The sequence below is a fragment of the Hyaena hyaena genome, unplaced genomic scaffold, assembly GCF_003009895.1.
Source record: "Hyaena hyaena isolate Hyena2069 unplaced genomic scaffold, ASM300989v1 scaffold_67, whole genome shotgun sequence".
Taxonomy (NCBI): Eukaryota; Metazoa; Chordata; class Mammalia; order Carnivora; family Hyaenidae; genus Hyaena; species Hyaena hyaena.
Window position 1 is genome coordinate 1283787 of NW_024080699.1, and position 24936 is coordinate 1308722.

Here is a 24936-nt window from a genome sequence, read left to right on the forward strand (position 1 = left end):
CAGGAACCAAGGCCATCACAGTGAGGGGGTTGGCGCCAAAATTCCATCACAAGCCCGCCAACGGTGTGAAGAAACCAACAGCCACACAGGAAGCCAGACTGCCAAGAAGAGACAGGACCCATGCGCAGAGAAAGGCAAGATGAGCATCCCTGGTGGCCGCGGAGGGACCCCCAGACCGGTTCCCATCACCAGCGACCCAAGATGCACTCTGCTGGCTCCTCGCCGCCAGCCCGTGGGACTGATTATTATATCTTTGGGACAAGCCCTCTTTTACTTATGCCGACCTGGGTGGCTTGCTTTTCCCCGAGACCAAATGTGCCCTGACTACAACCTTCTCCTTTAAGAGAAACTAAACACAATCCACTGGGAAATCCCTCTTATAATCTATTTCAACCGACAGCAGCTACTTTTGTCTGATTTATTACCTCAGTGAGCCTTCCTTCTGGAAGAAGGAGGGACCGCGATCTCTTTTACAGCAGACCTGATCTTAACACTGACAGGGCCAGCGTGTGCAGCCTTACATTGCGTTGCCTTACACGATGCATCTCAACTAGTCTGGTCAGCTTATCCGTTCCCTGAAAGCCGGGAAGCCACCACATCAGCAACTCTGTTGCTACGGCAACTGCTTACTTTCCATATCAATGGCAAACTCGTTGCTATGGAAACACATATACAAGAAAAATCCCTCTCTCCAGCCAGGGACCAGATGGCAGGGATCTCAGAAAAGTCATGGGCTAGGGGCCTTTGCTAAATGGGATGTTTACTACCGTGCATTTCTCTCATCATATCGGAGATGCCACCGGCCCCGAGCACATTTAGAAATTACAGCCTCATCACAAAAAGCAAAGGTTTGTTTCCTGCCTGCAAAACGAAGGGCAGGAACTACGGTAACTACAGGTAAGTTATTTCTGAGATGATTCTGAATTTCTCCCTCTACGTATAAACCTCTTTTGTTTTTATTCACCATGCTGAATATACCCTAAAATGAGTTCGCCGGTCAAACTGTAATGGAAATATAATTTTCAATAAGAACTGAAATAGGAGGTTTGATTTTTTTCCTCCTTTTTGATGGAGAGGTAATCCAGAAATCCTCTTTAGTTTCCACCAACTAAGCGCTAAAGTGTCCCAGATTTATACCTCCGCTCTGACTTCTCTATTAAGCTTGAAATCCATATAGCAAACCCCCAACCTGATAGCTCCTCTTAGATAGATGTTCAAAAGCCACCTCCAATTTAACATGGTCGAAACAGAATTTTTGCTCCAACCTCTCTCCCACTTCCCAAGCCTCATTTGCCCACAAGCCTTCATCTGCAATCCCCAATCCTGGTCTCAGCCAGCATCGCTTCTGTCATCTCTAACCTGTACCATGGGAACAAACCCCAGACAGATGCTTCTCCCAGATGTCTCTTTAAAACATGTCATTCTTGGGGCGCCTGGGTGGCTCAGTCGGTTGAGCATCCGACTCTTGATTTCACCTCAGGTCATGATCTTAGGGTTCATGAGATTGACCCAGCCCTGTGTGGGGCTCCTCGTGGGCAGCGGCAGGGAGCCTGCTTGGGATTCTCTCTCCCTCTCCTCTCTCTCTGCCCCTCCCCACCCAGCACTTGCTTATGTACACTCCCACTCTCTCTCTCTCAAAATAAATAAACAAACGTTTAAAATACATAAAATAAGACATCTCCTTCTCCCTCTTTAATATGCTTTCTATTGGCCTTCCTTCTGTTCCCTGGACAGTTCAAACTGTTGCCACCTCAGGGCCTTTGCATTTGCTGCTCTCTCTGTTCCAGTCTTTGCACGGCTGCATCCCTCTTGCCATTTAAGACATGGCCCCGTCAGCACCTCCAGGAAACTTCCCACCCTCCTCCCCACCTCTGTCCAATACATTATATCCTGTTTTATTTTCTTCATTGTGTTTATAACTATCTGATATATTATCTATGTGTCTATGTATAGATCTCTTCTCCCCTTCTCCCTATCCTGTGGAGAGTCTGGAATAGCCAGCTAATAACTATCGCAGGTCACCATGATATCCTCAGCACACAAAACTGTGCCTCTCGCTCCACATAGATGTGTGGCATGAATGATAAACGCTTCTAAAATGACTGAGCTACTTTTTTTGTAAATGCAGAGTTTAGTTTTTAGTTTGCAAACTAACGCTTCTGCGGGGTCTTAGAATCATGGCTATGAACACAGGTTCTCACTTTACATGACTTGCATCTGCATAAGACTCTGGAAAGAATTCGGCATTCCGTGAAGTACTCTGAGAGAACTTGGTGTGACTGTGCACCCCAGCTCCGTGCCACATTGCTGCGCTCTGATTTCAGGAGACCCTGGGTTCCCCCCCACCCACCCTCCCCACTCCAGCCACGATTAGAGTGGTGCTCACGTGACTTGGCCTTTTTTCCCAAAAACAGAGTGTACAAACGCTCTGCTAGCTGTTTTCTGTCTAATGGCATTAGTTAAATCACTTATCGGTCCTGTCCCTTGAGGAGCAGAGACAGCCTGCGCGAGGCACTTCACAGAGCTCTGATAAATGCAAGGCAACGCTGCCCGTGAGCCCACCGGGCACAGAGCAGGTGCCCACCTATCCAGTGGGGGCAGGAGGAAGAGACGGAAGGGTGACCGAGAGGCGGCACAATCTCCAGGCCGGTATTTACTGGTCTCCAGGCCGGTATTTACTGGTCTCCCGCTGAGTTCACAAGCCCAAGTGCACGCGCGCGCACACACATCAAAGACTTCATTCGGTTCCTGGAATGGTCTACAATCTCGCAGAGCAAACTAGCAAGTTCTTATTTAAAAAAAAACAACTTTACGCTACTCTCTATCTTCAACCATACATTTTCCTTGCTTTTCTTCTTATCATACTCGGCACACACTCCATCTTCACCTCTATCACGCTACCGCTTTGGAAAATATTAAATGCAATTTAACCAGAATATCTTGAAGCAAAACCTTGGTTAACTGCAAGGTTTAAAAAATGGGTCGGCGTCTCTGCTTCCGTTAAGTTAGCAGGACAATTCAGCTTTCCCCTTCCAGTCCTAGCTCCCCCACCAACCCCTCGCTCTTATTTACATGACCTCCCTGACAACCCATCTCTCTCCCTCCTTTTCTCTGACTGTTCCAACACATCCCCTGGGTCCAAAAACATTCATCTCCTCTAGACCTCTGTGACAGAAAACCCCATGCTTGCTTAGTAACAAAACCCAACATTTTTACTTGGGATTGCAGTGGGCCCAGCTAAAAGATGACATTTCCTACCCGTCCTTGCAGCCATGTGACCACAGTATAGCCAATGAGATACGATGAAAACAGATTGTGGGCTTTCTGAAAAAGCTCCTTAAAACTGCAAACTTAACGGGACCCCCTTAGGTCCTTCCTTGCACATACACACCCCCACTTCCTACTTCCTAATGGAGAAGATGCCAGCTGATGCCATCTTGGACCCTGGAAGGCTCTGGGAATAGAAACCAGTACTGCACTAAGAACAGTAGAGCAGAAAGACAGACGGAATGTGGGTCTCTGTCCAACTCCTCAAGATTTACTTTATGTGATAGAACGATCCACTCCTAGCTTGTTTAACTCACTACTGTTTGGATTTTCTAGAAGAGTCCAACCTCATCCGAACTAATCCATTCTTGGTCACATGCTCATTCCCACAGCAGAAGAATGTTTTGTGAATTTATTCAAGTACTTCCCTCATAAGGAGTATCCAAAACTTGCCCACTGCTAGCTTTTTCTCAGCTCCAAGTGCCCCATTTGGGGAAGAGAAGCTTCTCTGACCTCAAATGACACCTACCGTTTATGGATCTGAAGCGCTTCCCAAACTCATGGTGGCTTATTCTTTATTTTTTTATGTCTCTTGTGTCCCTGCAATGTAAGCTCCTAGGGAGCAAGAACCAAATCTTTTTTTTTATGTTTATTTATTTTTGAGAGAGCGAGGGAGTGCAAGAGCAGGGGGGAGCAGAGAGAGAGACAGAATCAGAAGCAGGCTCCAGGCTCTGAGCTGTCAGCACAGAGCACGATGCGGGACTCCAACCCACGAACCGCGAGATCGTCAGCGTGCTGAGCCTAAGTCAGTCGCCCGACTGACTGAGCCACCCAGGAGCCCCCATATCTCACTTTTTAACTTAACTTTTCACGTTACCAAATAATTCTACAGAATAGTCTAACTAATAAGCAAAGACCTATTGGTGTCCCTGAAATCGCAGGCAAAGAGTTACTGATGGCCTACAAATATGGAGGCATTCCACAGGAACAACCTGGTAAATTCTGACGGTAACTTCAGGCCAGGGTTGAACCGAATGTGGCCAAAAGATAAATCCTCACAGGGCTAGTAAGAAGTATTCATTGAGACAAGCAACAAATAAGTCAAAAGTGCCAAGACTAGGGAACAGGAATAAGACCCTTTAAGGGGACCATGAAACCAAAATCTGGAAACAGAAGACCTGCCTAACAAATTACAGTATCATCAAAACAAACATTACACTAGCCTTTTAAAAATATATAATCATCTGTTTCAAGTGCAAAAATGTCCACCGGGAAGACGGTGGAATTTTCTAGCAAATCTAAGAGCTGCCATCATCTTGCCAAAGCTTAAGAGCATTAAGATGATGAAGGGCTTGGTGAGAGAGCATGGATTAATCCAAACAACCCACCACTATTTGTGAAAGACGCAAAACCCATGACTTTCAAATAGGAGGTCAGTGTGCCAACTTCCCATATTATTTACTGCGGAGAATTATCCTGCAGCTACAGTGATTTCAAAGGGAAATCCCAAAGCTCTTCGGCTCAATAGGGGAGGTTCTGAGAGCAATTTCTTGCTGGTTGCATATCCAGGCAGGACATCAATGAAGAAGTAGCCCATAGTCTACCAGGCACCACAAAGCCCTGCCAAGGAGAACGTAACAGTTTTGTTTGAACAGTTCATGGGGAGAGCTACTGGACAGATACACCAATGGGGGCCCTCGAGTCCAGAAAACCAAGCTTTCCAGAAGACTTATAGAGGTCTTTATCAAGGTCAATAACAGGAGTCACGGTGGGGACTGAAAAAGCAGTGTAACTATGAAACAGAAAAGCCAGGAAAGAATAAAGTGAGAAATAGGAAACAAGTAAATGAAGGCGAGCATGCTTCTTCTGATGAGTTCTGGAAGCTGGAAGGAAATTCTGCAGGTGGGGCCCACTGGACCACCGGCCGGGGCCATAGCCACAACCCATTCAACACCGTACCCTTTCGGCACTTGGTGTAGTTAAGCAGGGTAGGTACTGGTCATAACAGACACTTTAAAAAGGTTGCTGAGGGGCGCCTGGGTGGCTCAGTCGGTTAAGCGTCTGGCTTCGGCTCAGGTCATGATCTTGGGGTTTGTGGGTTTGAGCGTCACGTCAGGTCTATGCTGACAGCTCAGCACCTAAAGCCTCCTTCAGATTCTGTCTCCCTCTCTCTCTGCCCCTCCCCCACTCACTCTGTCTCTCGAAAATAAACTTCAAAAAAAAAAAAAGAAAGAAAGGAAAAGAATTTCATTCACCAGGATGGAAAAGCAAAGCATCAAGGCGGCTGGCTGGGAATCAGAGAGAGAGCTTATATAAACAGTATCTATGCATTGAGGGGACTCTGAACTTGGGTCAGACCGGTAGAAGTGACCCAGGGCAGACCCTGCAGAGAGGCAGCTCAGAGGGTAGTGGGAGGCTTCGTGCCACATCTGCCCATTTGCTGACAAAGACAGAATATGGCCCCATCTCAACAGCACAAAAAGATGACTTTTACCTTTCTCTATCCAGTAGCTCTGAGGTAAATTCTGGGTTTCCTGGGGTTACTTGAGGTCCCTATAACTCATGTTCATAGAATACTTTGAGGAAGCACGTAGAGCTCATCTAGAATAGACTGTCAACTGAGAAGGTTTAATCAAGCACCCAGGTTAATTTAAGCATAAGGACCCTCAAAACTGGAGGGAATTAGGGTGAATTCCTGTTCTGCTCCTTACCAGCTATGTGACCTCCAGCAAGTTCCTTAGGCACTCAGAGCTTAACTCATCACCTATGTTAAGAAGAAAACTAGGACCTACTTCACAGGACCGTAGTTAGGAAGGAGGATATTGCATACGGAAAGTTCAAAGGTCTTTCCATATTACATCTGTTACTGTTGCTAAAAAATATAGGCGGTTCTTCACTTTTCCTTAGAGCTTTCATTAGAGAATCTAAAAACTAGGGGCACCTGGGTGGCTCAGTCGGTGAAGTGTCTGACTCTTAATTTCAGCTCAGGTCATGATCTTACCGTTCTTGAGCTCGAGCCCCGCACTGGGTTCTGTGCTGAGAGTGTGGAGCTTATTCTCTCTCTCCCTCTCTCTCTGCTCCTGTCCTGCGCTCTCTCTCTCTAAATAAATAAAATAAGTGGGGCACCTGGGCGGCTCAGTTGGTTAAGCATCCAATTCTTGATTTCGGCTCAGGTCATCGTCTCATAGTTCATGGGTCCAAGCCCCACATCGGGCTCTACACTAACAGTGTGGAGTCTGCTTGGGATTCTCTCTCTCTCTCTCTCTCTCCCTCTCTCTCTGTCCCTCCCCACCTGTGTTCTCTCTCACTCTCAAAATAAATAAAGTAACTGCTTTTTAAACTAATAAAATAAGCATTTAAAAAAAATCTAAAAAGGAAAGAAAAGCTTGGGATCCTCAAGGAAAAATGTGATATGCACAGTCACAGGACATGTTGTCAATAATTTCAGGCTGTCTGCAGAGCCTCGGACATCCGAACACCCCAAATTAAGAGCCCCAGCAACTACAAATTCCTGTTCCAACATATCAGAGAGCTGAGGCCCAAGACAGCTACCATGACCAGCACCAAAAGTAGGACCAGGTATTGTGGCTTCTAAGCCACTCCTCTTTAAACCAAGAGAAATTCCCCATATTAATAAGTTAAAACTGTACTTAAAGCATTCAATCCAGGGCACCTGGCTGGCTAGTCGAAAGAACATGTGATTTGGGGTCGTGGGTTTGAGCCCCAAGGTGCACACAGAGATTACTAAACAAAAAAATGAAAACTGAAGCACTCAGCCTTCCATAGAATAAACAAACCTTTGTACAAGGTTTCCTTCATAAACCCTCTTGTGACCACAATTTTTCTTGGTAAGTTGGTAAGAAGAGAGTAAAGAAAAAGCACAGAAATAGAAACGCATATACCTGAACCACTATAATCCCCCATCTATAAAAAAGAACTCCACTTTACTTCTCCTTTGCAAGTAGCCTGAGAGATCAGCACTTGCTAATCTCATAGTACTAACTAAGATCTGTATTTAGGGGGTATAACACTGAATCTCAGACTCTGAAACTCTACCTCGACTGACTGGGACAAAGGTCATCCATAGATGAAACCCTAAGATGAAAAGCTGATGGGAAACTTTGCAGAGGCGGTAACAGCCGATCCCATGTGAACCCACAGTTGAAGTTCGGCATCCTCAGGAGGGGTCGACCAGCTCTCCTGATGGGAGAACACACAAGAGCTGTCCGTAAAGTATTCTTTGGGGATAGAAATCCGGAACATGCTCCAGCCTTGAGCACTCACCTTCCATTTCACAGAAAATACAGAGGGACAGAAGAATATGCTAAATGCAATCCATGTGAAGCTGACAGAATATGGGGCACTCTACCTCACCACCCAACGGATGGTCTCCTTTACAAGGACAGACCTCAGAAAGTGGGGAGGCGCAGGGCTGTGGTGGATGAAAACAGCCACTTGCACTGCATAAACCACATTTGGATCCTAATTCAAATGAGTATTCTGTAAACCCTCAAGGATCTCTGGATTCGGACCTGGTATTAGGTCCAAGGAAGTGTGCATTTTGTTCGGGGCGACGCTGGCGATGGAAGTTATGGAAGAATCTGGCGACTGTTCTTACACACATCTAAGTATGTTGGGATAAAACAACATGAGATCTAGGATCTGCTTCAAAACACTTGAGCAACAAAACAAAACAAAACAAAACAATGAATGAAGGGCAACAAACCCTTGCTAACCACTCAACCTGGTTATGGGCAATGCGGGTGATATGGATTCATTCACACTGCTCTCTCTACATGTATATTTGAAATTCTTCATGATTAAAGATTAAAAATAAAGTTTTACCTTTTGTAGCCCTTTTTTCAAGCCCTTACATATCTTTTTAAGTCCTGTAAGAGATAAAACGTAAAAAAGAGAGAGAGGAAACAGAAGCAAAACAGTCTATTCTCTCCGACTTACTCATTCATGAGATGTTCCTGATGAAATCTCAGCTTTGGAAAGAACCCAAAAGGGCATCTAGTTCAGGGAGTCTCAAATCTGGCTGCAAGTCAGAAACACCCATGGAGCTTATCAGAACCACCAGCTGTGCCCAGCCCACCTCAAACCTACTGAATCAGAATGCCCAGGGACGAGCCAAAAAATGTTCATCGCTTCTAAGTGCCACCAGTGAGTCTGATGCAATCTTGTAAGTTCCCTCTCCAACATCCCATCCAGCAGTTGCCCTGCAAGGGACCGACTCCAAACCCCTCGGGGACAAGGATCACACAGCATTCTGCATTCTCACAGTCGCGTCAAGCTGAAAACTGGGTGCCGCACTTTCAAAAGGAAAAACCGCGAATACCACTTACAAGCCTTCCATTCTCCCCTTCAACGAATGTATTTCTCCCCAACATTCAGGTGCGCTTGGTCCCTGTGTTACGGCCCAACCTCAGTGTGGGAGCTACCAGTAAGTAAAGTCCCCTGGGGAAAAAACAAGTTTACCTGTACAGCCAAAGGGGCTTTCGCTGGGCAACGCTGTCAAGGAGAATGCCTTCTCATTTACTCAGCTTGCCACAGGAGAAAACCCCAAGTGGGTGAGCCAGTGCCAGTGCCCTCCAGTGTCTGGGAGTCCCCGGGAATCTGCCTTTGAAAGCAGGCACCAGCTGGCCCGAGGGTGGCCCAAGGAATGAGGAGAGAAGGGGAAAACTCACACTCTCAGCTTTATTCTCACAAAAATCACAAATGATGGGAACAGACTCCCAGCCACAAAACTGCCGGGCCTGTGATCAGAAAGTCGTCCATGCAGGTCAGCGTGGGTAAGAAGCCAGAACTCAACATTTCACGAGTGACCTTAGAACGGTTCCCTTCCAGCAGGTGGTCTCTCGGTCTGTTCAGAAGGACAATCGCCACCCCTGGAAACCCCGACTCCCAGAGCAGGGCTGGGGGTGGGGGGTGCACAGGCCCCCGTCCGACACACCTGTCGCTCGGAGGGCTGATGAATAATCCTCCCCAGTCCCCCTGCATCCTCTGGAGTTGCTCCTGTTTAACATTTCAGAGCGAACACTGGCTACATGGCTTGTATGTGATCTGACTTGTTAAGGCGGACACAGAGGCAGGCATGCAGTAGCACACACACTAGGCTCACACCGCCGTGAAAGCCCGTCCGTGGCTTTGGCGGGGACGTGTGGCTTTGGGGGACCTGATCAGCACTTCCTTCTCTATATGCTAACCCTGGAATCGCTTTCTAAGATTTTCTCCTCCTAACCACGAGGACTCACCTATGTGGAAACTATCAGTACCACAGACATGGTTCTTTACAGGAGTGGAGGGAATTTTTTTTTGGTTCAGAGAATGGGGGCAGGGCAGTCACCAAGGCCGAGTCCTGAGGCCGGTCTCCAAATGCCCGTTGTGAGATGTGGAGGGGAGGCAGGAGAGCAGTGGACACCCCGGGGATAAGAGAAGCGCCCCACAATCGTCACAGTTCTGTAAAATTAAGGCCCTGGGGAATACCCGCATTTGCACACCAGACCCAGGCAGCCCCTGCACCAGGGTCAAAGGTCACAGGTCAAAGGCTCCTGAGTGTGGGCATCTTTCCTGGTGTTCCCAGGCAACCCCCTTCCGTGCATGCCCGCTCCCCATCTTGAGCATAAACTCCACGTGAGCAGCATGTGCAGATAAAAGTGTCCAGCTGCAGCAAGGAGAACTGGGCTTTGCCACTTCCAAGCCCCAAACAAGCAGAGTTTTCTCAGGCCCAAGATCCTACTGGAAACAGGAACATGTTTCTGGAGAGAAAGAAAGGTCCCAACGCTGCACAGCCAGCGACCCCGCACGATAGGAGGTCCTGAGCTTGAGCTTCAAAAAGGGTGGAAAGCAGACTGGCAGCTGCACGAGGCAATGTTCCTACCACGAGAAACCGAGCTGAAAAACAGTAATAATGCGAGAGCTCCATGGGGAAAATGTTTCTCTGCTTATGTTTCCGGTGCGGCCGCATTACTTTCTAGGACTCAGAAGTCAGATCACAGTGTTGTGGTCCAACCCTAATGGTCAGTCCTGTTGCTACTGTATCCACAGTTATAGTCCTTACAGGAAAGGAAAAGCAAATTATCGTCCCCAGTCTCGCTTTAGCAGGGCCAGGGAACTTGGGCTGAGGCTTTACAGTCAGAATTCAATCCTGCTGAAGCCCATCTCTAATGGGGACCTTACCCTGACTTTTCATACTCGGGGTGTTTACAAGTTGCCAGACACTTATGTGTTCGCCTGATTTTATGAGAACCGTCTGGGCAATTCATGTCTTTGTCTGTCGAGCCCGGGAGTGTGTTGTTTGGTCACCTCCCAAAGTCCATTACTGTCCATTTATTCCAGAATCCTGGAGGCTGCCTCTCCCCCAAGTTAATATTAAGAAAAGAAGAGGGGCGCCTGGGCCGGCTGAGAGTCCGACTTCAGCTCAGGTCATGATCTCACGGTTCGTGGGTTCGAGCCCCGTGTCGGGCTCTGTGCTGACAGCTCAGAGCCTGGAGCCTGATTCCGATTCTGTGTCTCCCTCTCTCTCTTACCCTCCCTTGTTCACGCAGCCTCTCTCTCTCTCTCTCTCTCTTAGAAACAAATAAAACATTTTTTAAAAAATTAAGAAAAGAACTACCGTTTTTCACTAGCCTGGGGCAGCACCCTTCCTCAAATGTATACGCACATCCCGCAGGGTTAGTGGCCGTCCTTGGAATATGGACCTGTGCTGACACTCTAAACAACAAGGGACCCATCCACACTGAGGGGTGACACTAAGAACCCATGGGGGGTGCAAACCACGGTTCTGGGATTCTGTTTGGGTACCAGAGTGGGAAACCCTCAATGTGGCACAAATGCTAAAAACGTTCTGTAACTGACACGCTCAAGGAAAAGGAAGTTCTTCGCAACCAACTGAATGAAACAAAATCGCCCATTTATAACCACTCCTTCGGGGCGGTGAATTTACATTCCTTAATGTTTTTTCATGAGAGAAATTACACATTTAAAAAAGAAAACACTCGCGTTCCAGACACAGAGGCTTACCTGATTCCTCTCTTTGTCCACTTTCTTAAAACACTTATTCAACGACAAATTATGTCTCACCGAGTTTTTCCACCCAGTAGGTGCGTTCGCAAAATACGGAAAATGTTCCAAGATCCAGTTGTAAATATCCTTTACTGGCAGGCGCTTGGTCGGAGAGTCCTCGATGGCCATAAATATGAGACAGCTAAAGGAGTAGGGGGGCTTGCAGTTGGGGTTCTGCCTGGCATCGTAGGGCATGTCAGAGTGGGCAGGGGACGGGGGCGTGTCGTCATCCAGGTCCTGGACGGGGCTGACGCTCCTCAGGACCGACTCCCCGAAGCTCTTCAGCAAGTTCTTGCTCTCGTGAAGCCAGTTCAGGTTGGTCAGCTCCTCATCTTCCATGGCCCCCTCTTCTAGTCGGATGTCAGGCAGAGAAAAGTCAAGGTCATCATCCTCCTGCAAGGCCTTGGAGAAACCGCTGCCCCGGTAACACTGACTCAGCCCACTGGAGACGCTAATTCCTGAGCTTTCTGGCTTCTTACTGGGAGGCATGACTGGACCCATTTACGTGAAGGCTCCTAGTAAACACATTACAGAGAAAAGAGGAGTTGGTGGCACTCACAACAAAGGCGTCGTGCCTTCCTAACTCTACGGGGCCCACCTCCCGCCCCTGCCACCTCTGGGCCCCTGGTCCTGCAGGAACATCATCTCACGGCTCCCACGCTGGGTAACACGAACCCACAACTCCACCGCAGGGAGAAGCCCCCTTAAGGAAAATGTGTCCGCCACGCCTGCGGCACAGTGACTCCGCACCTCCTCCAAAATACAAGACTGGAAATATTTACCGCACCTTTAATATGCACATGCATCATGAAAAGAATGGGAAATCTACAAAGCCTTCCTCCCGGATTTATGCAGACTCTCACTGGGACCCTGGGAAAAGCAGTTATGTCTTGGTGCCTCAGTTTCTCTAAATATGTGACTACAGAGACAGGTAAAATTCCTTCAAGCCTCACGAGAAACGCTACAGAGTAAGCACAATGCACCACTCCTGTCACTTTGGGTTATGACAGTCTCGTGGTTTATCCTTCCCCCGAAAAAGAAAATGCCTAGAAGTTTAAGGCCAGGTGTTTCAGGTTAAGTTGAGCTGTCGCCACATGAAAACCATGACAACCGCCTCAGAATTCAAGTGTGACCACAGTGTGCATCGTCTGGTCGTGGTTTGATTGTATCTTTTCTCCCCAAGTCATGACCCAACACTCTGCAATTGTGATTACAGCTGGCGAGTCTAAAGAGTACTAAGCAGGAGTTCGGGGGATTGGAACTGAAGGGGAATAGGACATTTAATAGCTGGGGCACTACCTCCACCCACCCACCCCCCCCCCCCGCAATGGAAAAGTGAGTAACTTCAGGCACGACACGAATAAGTGGGAATGTGAAGACGAGCCACGAATTGGTGGGAAACAAAAGTCAAAGAGCAACTGGCAGCTTCAAGACTGGAAGGCAGATCCACAAAAATTGCTAGAGAATTCTATTCCGCACCCCCCCTCCAGGCCACCCCCATTTTTATCAATGACCTAGAACAGGGAGTGCAACTTTTGAGGAGAAAAGAAAATGAGGACGTAGCAAGTCCACCAACAGAATGACCCCGATAGATACAAAGCATATTCAACCCTCGAGTACTCAATGTAAGACAGAGAGAACAGTGAAGATAATGAAAGAGGTCTCCCACTGTCCGCTAGTAGCACTCACACAATGTGCTTGGTTTAAGAAGCATGTCTGTTTTATTTTTTCCCCCTGAGTAAGAAGATCAAGCCATCTACCTAGAAGAAAAGAATGAACACAAAAGCAGACACGATCATTCTAAGGCTCTAAATGTCCATTGACATTATGCTGAAAGTAACTGCCACTTCAGCAGGGGAAGCTCTAGAATGGGATTCTAGAAAGTATAATGTGAGGCACCCAAAGGGCGGCCAGCAGCACCCTCCCTCTTCCAAAAGAGAAGACAGACAAACCTGCGGGCAGAAGCGTGAGAAAGCTCTCTGGAGCTGCTACGAGATGCCCAACTCCAAGAAGAGAAAACCTCCTCGGGCATCAAAGTCTGACAGAGGCAGGGCAATTCACATACCTCAGGTTCACCCACAGGGAAGCTTTCTTTCTTTCAAATAAGGAAACTAACCTGTGTTGTCCAGGACACAATTTAGAATAAGCTAATGCTTTCAGGTTTGGGGCTCTGACAGAGACCAATCTGCTAATGCTTCTACCTGTTTTATGAACAAATCAAAGCAAGGCTTGTCTCTCTCAAAGTTTCCCCAGATCCCACCAAAAAAAACCCTAAGTTTCTGATAACCAGGAATATCCACACGGTAGAGTGCAAAGCAGAAGAACTACTCAGCCGCTGAATTCAACTTCGGCTCCAGATGAAAGTTTTCTGTCTCCTGAGCTTCCAAACAGGAAAATTATATCATGGCTGACAGTAAAGTAATTTAATTGCACTGTTGCTATGACAACATGCTGCTCTTTCTTTTCAATTTGCTTATTTGTCAGTAGCTTCCCAAAGGAACTAACACACTATACTCCATGTTTTCTTTTGTTTTAGACAAACATTGCCAGCAATATGGCTTTATTAGAAAAGTGGCACTGTCGAGAAAAGAGGGTGATGTGGCTTCAGTGCCCTTGAATCGTTTGTCTGCTTTGTGTTTCTATCCCCCCTGCTCTCCAACTGTTAACTGCATCTTTATAAATCCAGCATTTCGCGGGAATAGTATCAAGAGCTGCTGATCACCACAGTTCCATTTTAAAAAACAGTTCCCAGAAACCACAGCTGAGGAGTTTTCCATTATTATACTCTAACGACATAATTTGCCAAATCATTTTCCCTCCTATTTTAGAGGGGGGAAAAAAGAGAGAGAGGGAGACAGAGAGAATCCGGATCACGTGAGTCCGCAGTTAAGCAAACATTTTTAATCTGCTCCACCAGATACGCAAATAGTTATTCATTAGTGACCTCCTTACAACTTTTAGGTTTGCTATTGGTTCCGTTCCACACACACACACACACACACACTCTCTCTCTTTTTGTTTTTACATGACTTGCTGTGTTTTGTTACCTTATTTGCTTTTTAACGGAGAAAATGCAGCAGGAAAGCGAGTTTCTTGCCCGCTATCAGAAGGTTTCCAAATAACTGACAAACACATTACTGGCCCAGCTCTGAACAGATGTTGGAAGTGAACTTTAAAAAGTTAAGAGCTTTCCAAGACGAGCAGGGCAGTCTCGAGTTTGGAGGGGCCGGGTCACCCCCCTGCGCGCGCGCACGCGCGCACGCACGCGCCTCACTCCCGTCTACTGTACTTGTCAAAAACATTTCAAGGGGACCTGCGGGAGCGGCGATTGGCTGCGTTTCGCGTCAATCAGCGGCGTTGCCAGGCAACGAGGAAACTGCTCTGCTCCCCGTATACTGGGCAATTGGGAGCTCGCATACCTTCACTGCCGGTCAGATGTCATAAACCTTTTATTGGCCGCACCGCGGCGAGCCTTAAAAACACATCAATAAAAGCCCGCCGTCCCCCCAACTTCTCCAGGGCCCAAGGACGGTTTCCTAGAGAGTCGGGGTGAGGAGGGGTCGGGCCTCAGGGGTCTCGGGAGACGCTGACTGCCAGTGCCAAGCCTGCACAGTTTGGGGGGAGGGGGCATCTTTGTTAGGAGCCTGTTTCCCATCTTGGGGTCTCCCCTAGATCGGCACCCCCTCCCCCGGCCCGGAACGGCGGGGATCCCGTCCTCCGCGGACAATACCAACTCTGCCCCTTTCGGGCGTCTTCTGAAATCGAGGCACCGGGAAACAGCCCGCACGTCGGGGCAGGAAACTCTTCGGACCCGGCAACTTCCCCGCTCTGGGGCTGCCGTCCCCCCGCCCGGCCGGGCCCCCCACCCCGAGCCCTTCCCCCAGGAACTGCGGAGTCCCTCGTCTGCCGAGAGCGGCGAGGTCGCCTCCAGGACGGCCTCGGACGAGCGCCCCCACCCCGACTCACCCCAATCCCACTGGGGCGCCGGCGAGAGTGGGGAGCAAACTCACCTGGCCGGAGCGGGGCGCGGGGGCGCGGGGGCGCCGCAGCCCTTCAGCGGGAGCCGACAAAGTTTCGCGGGCGCCCAGCGGGCATCGCTTGGTGGCCCGGCTACGGACGCGCGGGCGCGGCGCGGCGAGCCCGGGGCGGCGGGCGGCGGGGGGCGGCCGCGGGTGCGGGCGGCAGGGGCGCGGGGGTCGCGGCGCGGCATGGGACCTGCGGCGTCCGCCGGGCGCGCCGCGCGTCCTCCCGCCGGCCCCGCCGCTCTCCCCGCCCCGTCCCGCCTCCCGCTCGCCTCCGCCGCGGCGCGTCGGGCCGGGGCGCGCCGAGCGGCGAGAAATTGTTTCCACTGCAAACAAAAAAAGGCGACACATGACCAGGCAGGAGGAGGGGAAGCGCGGGGAGGGAGGGGCGCGGAGGGGAGGGACGGAGCGGAGGGGGCGGAGGGAGCCGGAGAGAGGGAAAACGTGGGCCGGGCCGCCGGCGGCCCGGGGTGCGGACCCGCGGGGGCGCCCCCTGCCCGCGCCCCCCGCGCGGCGATCGACCCCGAGCGCGCCGCGCCCGGACGCTCCCGGGGCGCAGCCGGGGCCCCTGCCGGCCTGGGCCGCGCGGACTCGCCTCCGGCCGCGCCGCGGGCCGGGGGGGCCCGGCGACCCGGGGCGGCCGCGACCGTGGGCGGCGGGGCTAGGCGGGCGGGCGGCGCGCGGCCTGCCCCTTCCCCAGGCTCCGGCCACGCGGGCGGGCGCTGCGCCGCTGGCAACGTGTCGCCGGAACGCTCCTACCCCCTCCGCATGCCTTACAAGGCTCGAAAGTAAAAATAAAAAGAATTACGATGCGGGCGAGACTTGCGAGGGGGAGAAGAGATTCCACTTGTCCCCAACTGCGGCGTCCCGGCGGGGCTCCCAGGGCAGTCCCCGGCCCTCCGCCAGCGCCCACCTGGAGCCCCGGGAGAGGAAAGGCACAAAGGCGCCGCAGCCTCCCGCCCCCGTGGCCGCTCCTCCCGTCGTCTGCCGGCGCGTGTCTGCCTGGGGAGGGAGGGTGGCCATTACGCACAGGCGAGCCAGAGGCCCGTTCTAAAGGCCACGCCGGTGGGGCCTCTCCAGTGGGGAAACGCTGGGCGCCGCGACCGACTTAGAAACCTCGAGCGAGAACCAGCCTTATCGCCTTCACATTTTGAGTTCCCGGGAACCCGACAGACAATTCGCAGGGCCACCCAGCGACCGGCGCGGCCATCACTCCAAGTCTTTGGGCTCCTCCAAAGAACGGCCACCCACTGCTAAAGCCACACCAACCAGCTGCCTTTGGAGAGGACGAAAGGAGAGTCCAACAGGACACCCTGGTGGTGACATAAGTAAAAGTATGATTGCACACCACTCCCACGTAGCCATATCAGTAGGTGCCTCCACAGAGACGCCCAGGTGACAAGCCCCCCCCACCCCCAACCTGAGCCCACCTGAGCCAACGGGCCGGCCATTTTGAGCTTTCCGAAAGCTGCAGAAAAACCAGTGAGCAGGGCGCGAGTGATCGCCCTCAGAAACCCCTGGAGTCTGCAGTCCCTTTAACCTAGCCAAAAGGGAAGAGAAAATCCCAAGGGCTTCTGAGTATTTTGTTTTAAAAAATAATAATAATAATAAGGAAACCCCAATGGTTCTGGGAGTCATTCCTTTTTAACAAAGCTTCAAACTGGTGGATGGCAAGTCTTCCCCAAAGATACTCCCCACAGGCCTTATGACTTACCAGTTCTATGGCAGATACCACCCAGGAGAGGATTCCAAGGTGGCCGCCCAGGGGAAGCCCGAGGTCATCCAGCCCCACCCCTTTGAATTACTGAACACTTGATGGGACCTACCCAAACTCACCAAGCAAAAGGTGTAAGGTGAGAGAGGCAAGCTAGATACATCTGCAGACTCACGCTAGAGACTCTTGAGCGTCAGAACTGGTGACGACAGCCCGGCTGAGCTCCAGTGAAGTGTAAGTGGCACCCTCCTTCAGCATAGCAGTTGAGGCTGCTGAATCCCCCATCAAAGCAACCAAGGCCAGAGACCTTTGTCCAAGCCCCTTGTCCACCCAGTGTGGAAGAAACACTTCCCGCCCTCCTCCTCTTCCATCATCAGGTCCCAGCCCTCCCCATGGCCAACCACACTCACACCAGAGCTAGAGATCTCTTTACAATAAGAGACGTGGCATGTTCATTTTCCTTCCGGTCCTTTCTTTGTCCTCAGGGTTCAAGTACGCGGAATATGTCATTCTGAAAATTCTCCCTGCAAGCCATTTAGCCTCCAGTGTCTGAACCAGCCATCCTACTGTGAACAAAACCTTTAAAACAGGTAAGACTTGGGGCAGGAGAAGGCCTAAGCAGGGGGTGGGGTAAGGTGAGATAAGCTGTCTTTTATTAGTCTGCCTTTCTTCTGCCTGTTTTCGGTTTCTTCCATTCTCGGACATACTGACCTGCCTCAGCTGATGATGGGGTTAACCTCCCAATAAACCCATCATTAAGTTGAAAATATCCCTAAGTCGACAATGCATCTAGTATACCTAACCCACCGGATATCACAGCTCAGCCTAGCTAAACTTGAACGTCCACAGAACACTTACATTAGCCTCAACTGGGCAAAATCATCTAATGCCAAGTGTTGAAATAGCTCATCTTAACTTATTGAATACTGTACCGGAGTGAAGAACAGAATGGTTGTATAGGTACAGAATGGCTGTAGTGTTATCAGTTGTTTACCCCACTGATTGCATGGCTGACTGCGAGCTGAGGCTTGTCGCAGCTCCCGGCATCCTGAGAGAGGATCGTATGATACATTGCTAGCTGGGGAAAAGATCCAAATTCAGAATCTGAAGTTTGGTTTCTACTGAATGTGTATTGCTCTCACGCCATCACAAAGTCGAAAAATTGTGTGTCGAGCTGTCGTTAAGTGAGGGACCATCTGTATCCCTTAATTTCTCTCTCCCATTACAAACGTGGCAAGAGGGGTCGCTCTCAAGAGGACGCGGTGGACCAGCACGGCCTGATGTGGAGAACAGACTACTCATGTCTGCCTACCTGTCTGTCTGAGGGTTCCACGTATTTGCCAAAAGCCAAAGGAAGGCTTAGAGTGCCCTTTCCACTTCTTCATCCCGTAGAACCCCAGTTCTGGAACATGCTCCCTGACAAGAGGGTGCAGGGACCAAATTCTCTGGAACGACTCCATTTTCAATTCCCCTCTTGAACTTTTCAGTCACCTTGTGCCTTAGACCCTGAGAAGTCTCCCAGAACTGGGTGGAACTGTCGAAAGCATTGTTCTATAAATATGTTTTGACAGCAGAATCCTCCGTGTGCCCTGGACCTCACTTTGGGCAACATTCATTTCCTGGCTGGGGACCTGCTGGGACCTTTCTGACAGTGCCTTCTGGGCATGGGCCTGAGGCACACATGTATCTGGAGCAGGAAGACCTGGACCCCAGCGCCAAGGGTCGCTCCTCCCCCCTCCCCTCCGTCCGTGTGGCGCTTCAGGCCCCTCCTGCCTGCAGAGCGCCCCTCCCCTTGATGTTTTGTTCTCTCTTCTGCAGCGCGCTGCTCTGCCCTGCAACATGGTAGCCCCTCTCCCCATCACTGGCTCTTTGGCCAACATGATTATTTATGGAATAGTTCAGGGTGAAGCCCCCCAATCCTCCTTGAGGCAGTAGCACCAGAAGAGATGAGCCGTGAGAGAACATGGCGGGTGAGAAGACTGGGGACTTTGATATATGAGGAGGGCTCTGAGGCAGGCGGGCAAAGACGAGTGTCCTGGTCAGCGATCCTTCAAACTGACTCCAGCCAAGAAGATACATGAGCAGGAGCCCAGGGCGGCCCAGGGCAGGCAGCGCGGCTGGGCTTCTGAGAACCGGGGCGTCCCCAGGCAGTCTCTCTCCCCCTCCCTCTCCTTCCCTCTGAGACCACACGGCCTTTCCTACTTCCCTCTGCGTATCTGTTCCACTCTTGTGCCTACAGGTTGGCTTCCTCTGCTTGCGTATGACCGCGTGTGGCTGCTGGCCCCAAGTCCAAATAACCTTTTGACCTTCAGCACCCACCACCTTCTGACTGCCTCTGTCTTCCGCTACAAGGTTTAATTCTCAGGGAAATAACCTGATTGGCTGAGCCTGACTTAGGAGACTCCTCCTTTCTTGCCACCCCCTCCTAATAGCTGAGGCCAGGGGCATGGTGGAATCTTTGGGCAACAGAGGACTGGGGGTGACTTTGGGAGGAGGATATCTAATAAAGATGGGTTTGTGTTGGACCTGCGGAAATGGGGAAGGCTCATTCTAGAGCTGAGCTTTTCTGTTACGGATACCCAGGAAGCCACAACCTAATGGACCAGACTCTTCTAGGATGGGTCCCAGACATTCTAAGAAGGCCCTACAGCAGAAACCGCTGTTCCATGTTGGAGAAATAAATGGCACGTATAGATTTATCGAATATGACTTGATTGTATTAGAAGATGCATTTCTTCCTTGAACAAATATTTACTGACTGCCTACCATGTCCATAGCATTGTGTTAGGTGCCAGAGATGCAAGGGTTTTGTTCCTTATGGAGCATGAGTATTAGTGGATAAGAGTGGGAACATCGTATGACAAAACCCCTCGAATGGTAAGATGAGCAGTTTCTATGCACAAATTCAAAGGGCAAGAAGAACTCATGGAATATTTTTGAGTGCGGAAGTTATACTATCAGAAATATGCTTGAAAAGAAGAATGGCTTGGAACTAGTAGATAAATAAGTCCCAGAGAACTAACACAGTACAGTGATTATTGACAAGAAACATGTATTATGAACATAAACTAACGGACTAGAATTTTAACTGTTCTCAACACTAGAAGAAATGATAACAATGTGACACCACAGAGGTATTAGCTAATGCCACAGTGGCAATCATACTTTAATGTAAATATATCAAATCTATTATGTTAGACACCTTAAAGCTACACACAACGTTGTATGTCAAGTATATCTCAATTTTTAAAAAAGAAAAAGAAGAAAATGGAATTGTGGATATAAGATATGTTTTGGGCGAGGAATGAAACAAAATGAAAGACCCAAAGCACACAGAAGTACTGAGAAAGCAATGCCAGAATCCATACAAAAGGGAATAAAGATTTTTTTTTAAATGTGTTTTTGAAGATTATAAAACATTTAAAGTAGTATTCCCCTACGAGTGGGAGCGTTGTGGGGTAATTTTCTTGGCCTGCTTCTTTCTGTTTTTTTTTTTTTTAAAAAAATTTTAAACATTTATTTATCATTGAGAGACAGAAAGAGACAGAGCATGAGCAGGGGAGGGGCAGAGAGAGGGGGAGACACAGAATCAGAAGCAGGCTCCAGGCTGCAAGCTGTCAGCACAGAGCCCGACGCAGGGCTCCAACTCACAAACCATGAGATAGTGACCTAAGCCGAAGTCGGACGCTCAACCGACAGAGCCACCCAGGCACCCCTTGGTCTGCTTCTTTCATGCATGTCTATTATATTCCATATTCTCTACAATGAGCACCCATTATATTTACAATGTTCTAATGATAAGAGGGGAGGATCCCATTAGAGCAGTGGTCCAAAACCTTGAGTGTACACCAAAATTACCTGTAAGACTTATTAAAATGCAGCTTGCTGGCCCGCACCCCTGGATTTTGTGATTCAGTGGGTCTGGGCTGTGGCCTGAAGATTCACATCTCTAACAAGCTCCCAGGGATGCTGCTGCTGGAGGTTGAGGGGCCACACTCTGAGAGTTAGAGAACGGTCAGCAAGACTGGAAAAAATGAACATAGGAAAGCCTTCAAAGGAAAATCCAGGAGGATTTGTCAAATACCAGAAAAGGGAAGATTATGGTCAAAGAAAACCCCTTAACCGTGGGTTGACTAAGTCTCTTTGAGATAATATATGAGAATGCTGTTTGTAACGGTAAAAAAAAAAAAAGGAAAGAAAGAAAAGAAAAAAAAAGCTGCCCACTTCCTTCCCTTGGGCACAAAAGTAAAAGAGACCCAACATGCCAGCTGGAAGGCCCTCCACTCTTGGAGAGTTTCAAGGATCGGTCCAGGGTCTTGGCGCTCATTCTTCATCCTCTCTTGGGTTTTCCTCCTGTGCATTCTGTGTGTGTTTACATGACAGGTTCTGAAGGGTGTAGCCTGGGAAAAGGCTTCTTCGAATTTCTCCAGCAGGGAATAGAGCCAGGAGGCTTATTTGAGGAGGGAGGGAGGGAGGGATGTGTCGTAAGGGAAAGTACAGCCAAACTGGTAGAGTAAAGTTCATTAGTTCAGGTCCCCTGCTCTCCCCCAACCTAAGCTCATCAAGGCACCTGCTGGAGTCAGCATGGAAACACAGAGCCTGTCACCTCCTCTTTGAGCACAAACACAAGTGTGAGGGAATGATCCAGAATTCAGATTTAGCCAATTCATTCACTGAACAAGTATGTGTGAAGCATCTATCTACTCTATGCCCAGTCCTGTGTGGAGAGGACTGGGAAGGAACCTGGAAAGATAAGAGGTGTCGCTCTTGCCCTCAAGGATCTAGGAGACTTGGGGAACATTTATGAAGTGACTACAGGTAAATATATACACACACATGCATACACACACACAGAGCAAAATACCATGGCCAGAGGTGTTATAGCCTAATGGCTAGCATAACAACCTGGGACTATGTTCATATTCTCACTTCCCTACTTACTAGCTGGCTGACCTTAGTCAAAGTACTTAACTTCTTTCTCTCCACCTAGTTTCTTCATCTTTTTTTAAAAATTTTTTATAGTTTTATTTTTATTTTATTTTGAGACAGAGAGAGACAGAGCATGAGCAGGGGAGGGGCAGAGAGAGAGGAAGACACAGCATCTGAAACAGGCTCCAGGCTCTGAGCTCCCAGCACAGAACCTGATGTGGGGCTCGAACCCACAAAACGCGAGATCATGACCTGAGCTGAAGTCGGACACTTACCGACTAAGCCACCCAGGCGTCCCTAGTTTCTTCATCTTAAAAAAAAAAGGGGGGGGGGGGCGCCTGGGTGGCTTAGTCGGTTAAGCGTCCGACTTTCGCTTAGGTCACGATCTCACTGTTCGTGGGTTCGAGTCCTGCGTCGGGCTGTGTGCTGACTGCCAGCTCAGAGCCTGGAGCCTGTTTCGGAGTGTGTGACTCCCTCTCTCTCTGACCCTCCCCTGCTCACACTGTCTCTCTCTCTCTCTCCTGGAAATAAATAAAACATTAAAAAAAAAAAAAAAGCGGGCAGGGAGGGAGAATAACCCACTTCACAGGATTCTCATGAAGATCAAATGAATTAATATTTGTAAAACACATATAACGGTGCCCTGGCACTTAGCACTGTTTTTTGTTAAGTAAAAAAATCAAAAGGAAAATATTGACACATTTGACTGCATATCAATTTAAAATCTGCGTGCAGTGCCAGGGTCATAAATCAAGTTAAAAGACAGATTAAAAAATGAGGAAATAGGTGCCATACACAGCTAAAGGGGTTAACATTTTAAATTTATAGCCCTTATAATCAAAGAGGGAAACAAAAAAAAGTATCACCCTCACGAGAAAAGGAGCAAATTAACCAAAAGAGAAACAAAAATGATCATGTACCCGAGAAAAGAGGCTGCACCTCAGTAAAAACAAAGAAATGCAAATTAAAGCAATTGTGATATCTCATTTCACCTATCAGATTGGCAGAGGGTGAGAAAGAAAGATCATATGAACATTGGTGTGGGTGTCTGGAAGATTGTGACCTGGTTCAGTTGTTCAATTACAACTTAAATGAGCTCAGCCACTGACCCTAAATTTCCAACTTCTAAGAATTTGGCTGAGGGAGATACCATAGGAAGACTATTAACGTGTCCACCAGACTGCCTACCCCCATGATCCAGTAAACTCCAAACAGTAACCCAATGCCTGACACACAAGGAAGACAGTCAGTACTTACTAAAAAACAAGCACTGGAATATGCAACATTGTATTCAGGGGGTTTGTTGGGACAGGGTTTTAAATCATGAAAACCTGGAAATTGCTGAAATTAGAGGCTACAGGCATATTATTAAATTCTGTGGGCCACCCTGGCCTCGGGCTCCCTGTGTTCCCTGCCATTTGCATTTTCCAGTCTTTTTTTTTTTTTTTTTAAGTTTATTTATTTATTTATTTATTTTGAGAAGGGGGGAGGGGCAGAGAGAGAGGGAGACATAGAATCTGAAGCAGGTTCCAGGTTCTGAGCTGTCAGCACAGAGCCCGATGTAGGGCTGAACTCAAGAGCCACGCGATGACGACCTGAGCTGAAGTCCAACATGTAACCAACTGAGCCCGAGGCGCCCCACATCTTCCAGCCATTTTAAGCAAAGCCTTCCTCATTCAGAACCACTTTCACGTTCTCATATGCTATGTGTGTGAAACAACTGGCAAACATTTCATAAAGTAAGAGTTTGGGGGAAAAGAAATACATCGGCAAAGCTTTCCACCAAGTTAAAGTATTTTGTGATCTTTTCAATCACAAGGGACAAAATGATTCCTTTCTGAAAAGGCTGGTGCTCTGAGCAAACAGGAGAATTGCTAAGTATAACACACATCATACCCCGTGTTATGGGGTCTTTTGTCTGGTTGTATGAAGGCTTTCAATTTATAGGTTTTCAGTATCCAACTTTCACTACAAACTCTTACATAGGTCCAAAGATAGGGGAAAATACTCTCAAGAATTTGTGGAGGAGGGGGAAAATTGACTCTCTATTTTCCCATTGATTCTTTATAGCAATTTGTGCTTATAAAAGACCAGATGTGGTTACATCTTTTTTTTTTTTTTTTCCAGATCTGATAGAAAAATCTGTGTCCGGCTGAGGCATTCCACGTGGCCAAAATTACTTCTGTCTCTCCTGCCCTTCCAAGGGAGACTTGGGCAGTCTGAAGCTTGCCCTAGAAAACGCTGCCCCTCTATGCTCTTGAACTCCATTTATCTATAGTTGATTGTCATTACTCACAGAAGTTATGTTCTATAAAGTCTCCACAAACAATGAATTCACAAATACTGAACTATTGCTCCTAGGGGAAACACACGGGAAACACACCTGCGAGCTGCTGGTGACAGCATTTTCGTTAATTGATGAATATATAACCACAGCCTACTTCCGTTTAAAGACACCTTATTTAATACGTATCGTTGATTCATAAACACGGAATTCACAGCCAACAGCGCTATAATTCATATCTGAACAAAGATTCTCTAACAAGGCTTCTGTATTTTCTCCACAAGGCACTCAGCCTTCATGCACTCAGGACACTGAACAACACTTCGGCCCTACGATTAGGGCTTAAAAGAAAAGTCACGGGGAAAAAAGGCCTATGGCCTTAAATATAGCCTTATATATAGCCTATAGCTGAAACAAGGAGTCAGAGCGTCACTTTGTGAGAAGGAATCCGGGAATGTGCACATTGGGCGATTCAGATGTTTGGCCATTCTGCCAAAATGTCCATAAGTGAGCATAAAAGCACCATGAGCATTTTTTTAATTTGGGGGATTACAAATAATTTTTAGCAAGGATGTGAATTTGCAAATATGGAATACATGAATAATGATCAACTGTATTTAACAAACACTTAACATAGCACGTACTGGGTGCCA

The 24936-nt window shown here is 48.6% G+C and overlaps 1 protein-coding gene and 1 long non-coding RNA gene across 9 annotated transcripts in view; one reads left to right on the forward strand and one right to left on the reverse strand.

Moving 5' to 3' along the window:
- Positions 1 to 24936, reverse strand: part of FOXN3 (forkhead box N3) — a 418273-nt gene that overhangs the window by 218906 nt on the left and 174431 nt on the right. For 4 of the 8 annotated variants that reach the window (XM_039232480.1, XM_039232481.1, XM_039232482.1 and 1 more), the window contains one exon: positions 11293 to 11849. In XM_039232480.1, coding sequence (XP_039088411.1) covers positions 11293 to 11835 — 543 coding nt within the window. In that variant the 5' untranslated portion in view covers positions 11836 to 11849. Of the gene's footprint in view, positions 1 to 11292; positions 11850 to 15344; positions 15521 to 24936 lie in introns of those variants that run through there. The other 4 variants (XM_039232485.1, XM_039232484.1, XM_039232479.1 and 1 more) reach the window with 2 other exon arrangements.
- On the forward strand, positions 704 to 24422 carry LOC120232073. The gene is made up of 3 exons (XR_005528491.1): positions 704 to 897; positions 17556 to 17660; positions 24127 to 24422. It is a non-coding gene; the product is annotated as an uncharacterized LOC120232073 (long non-coding RNA).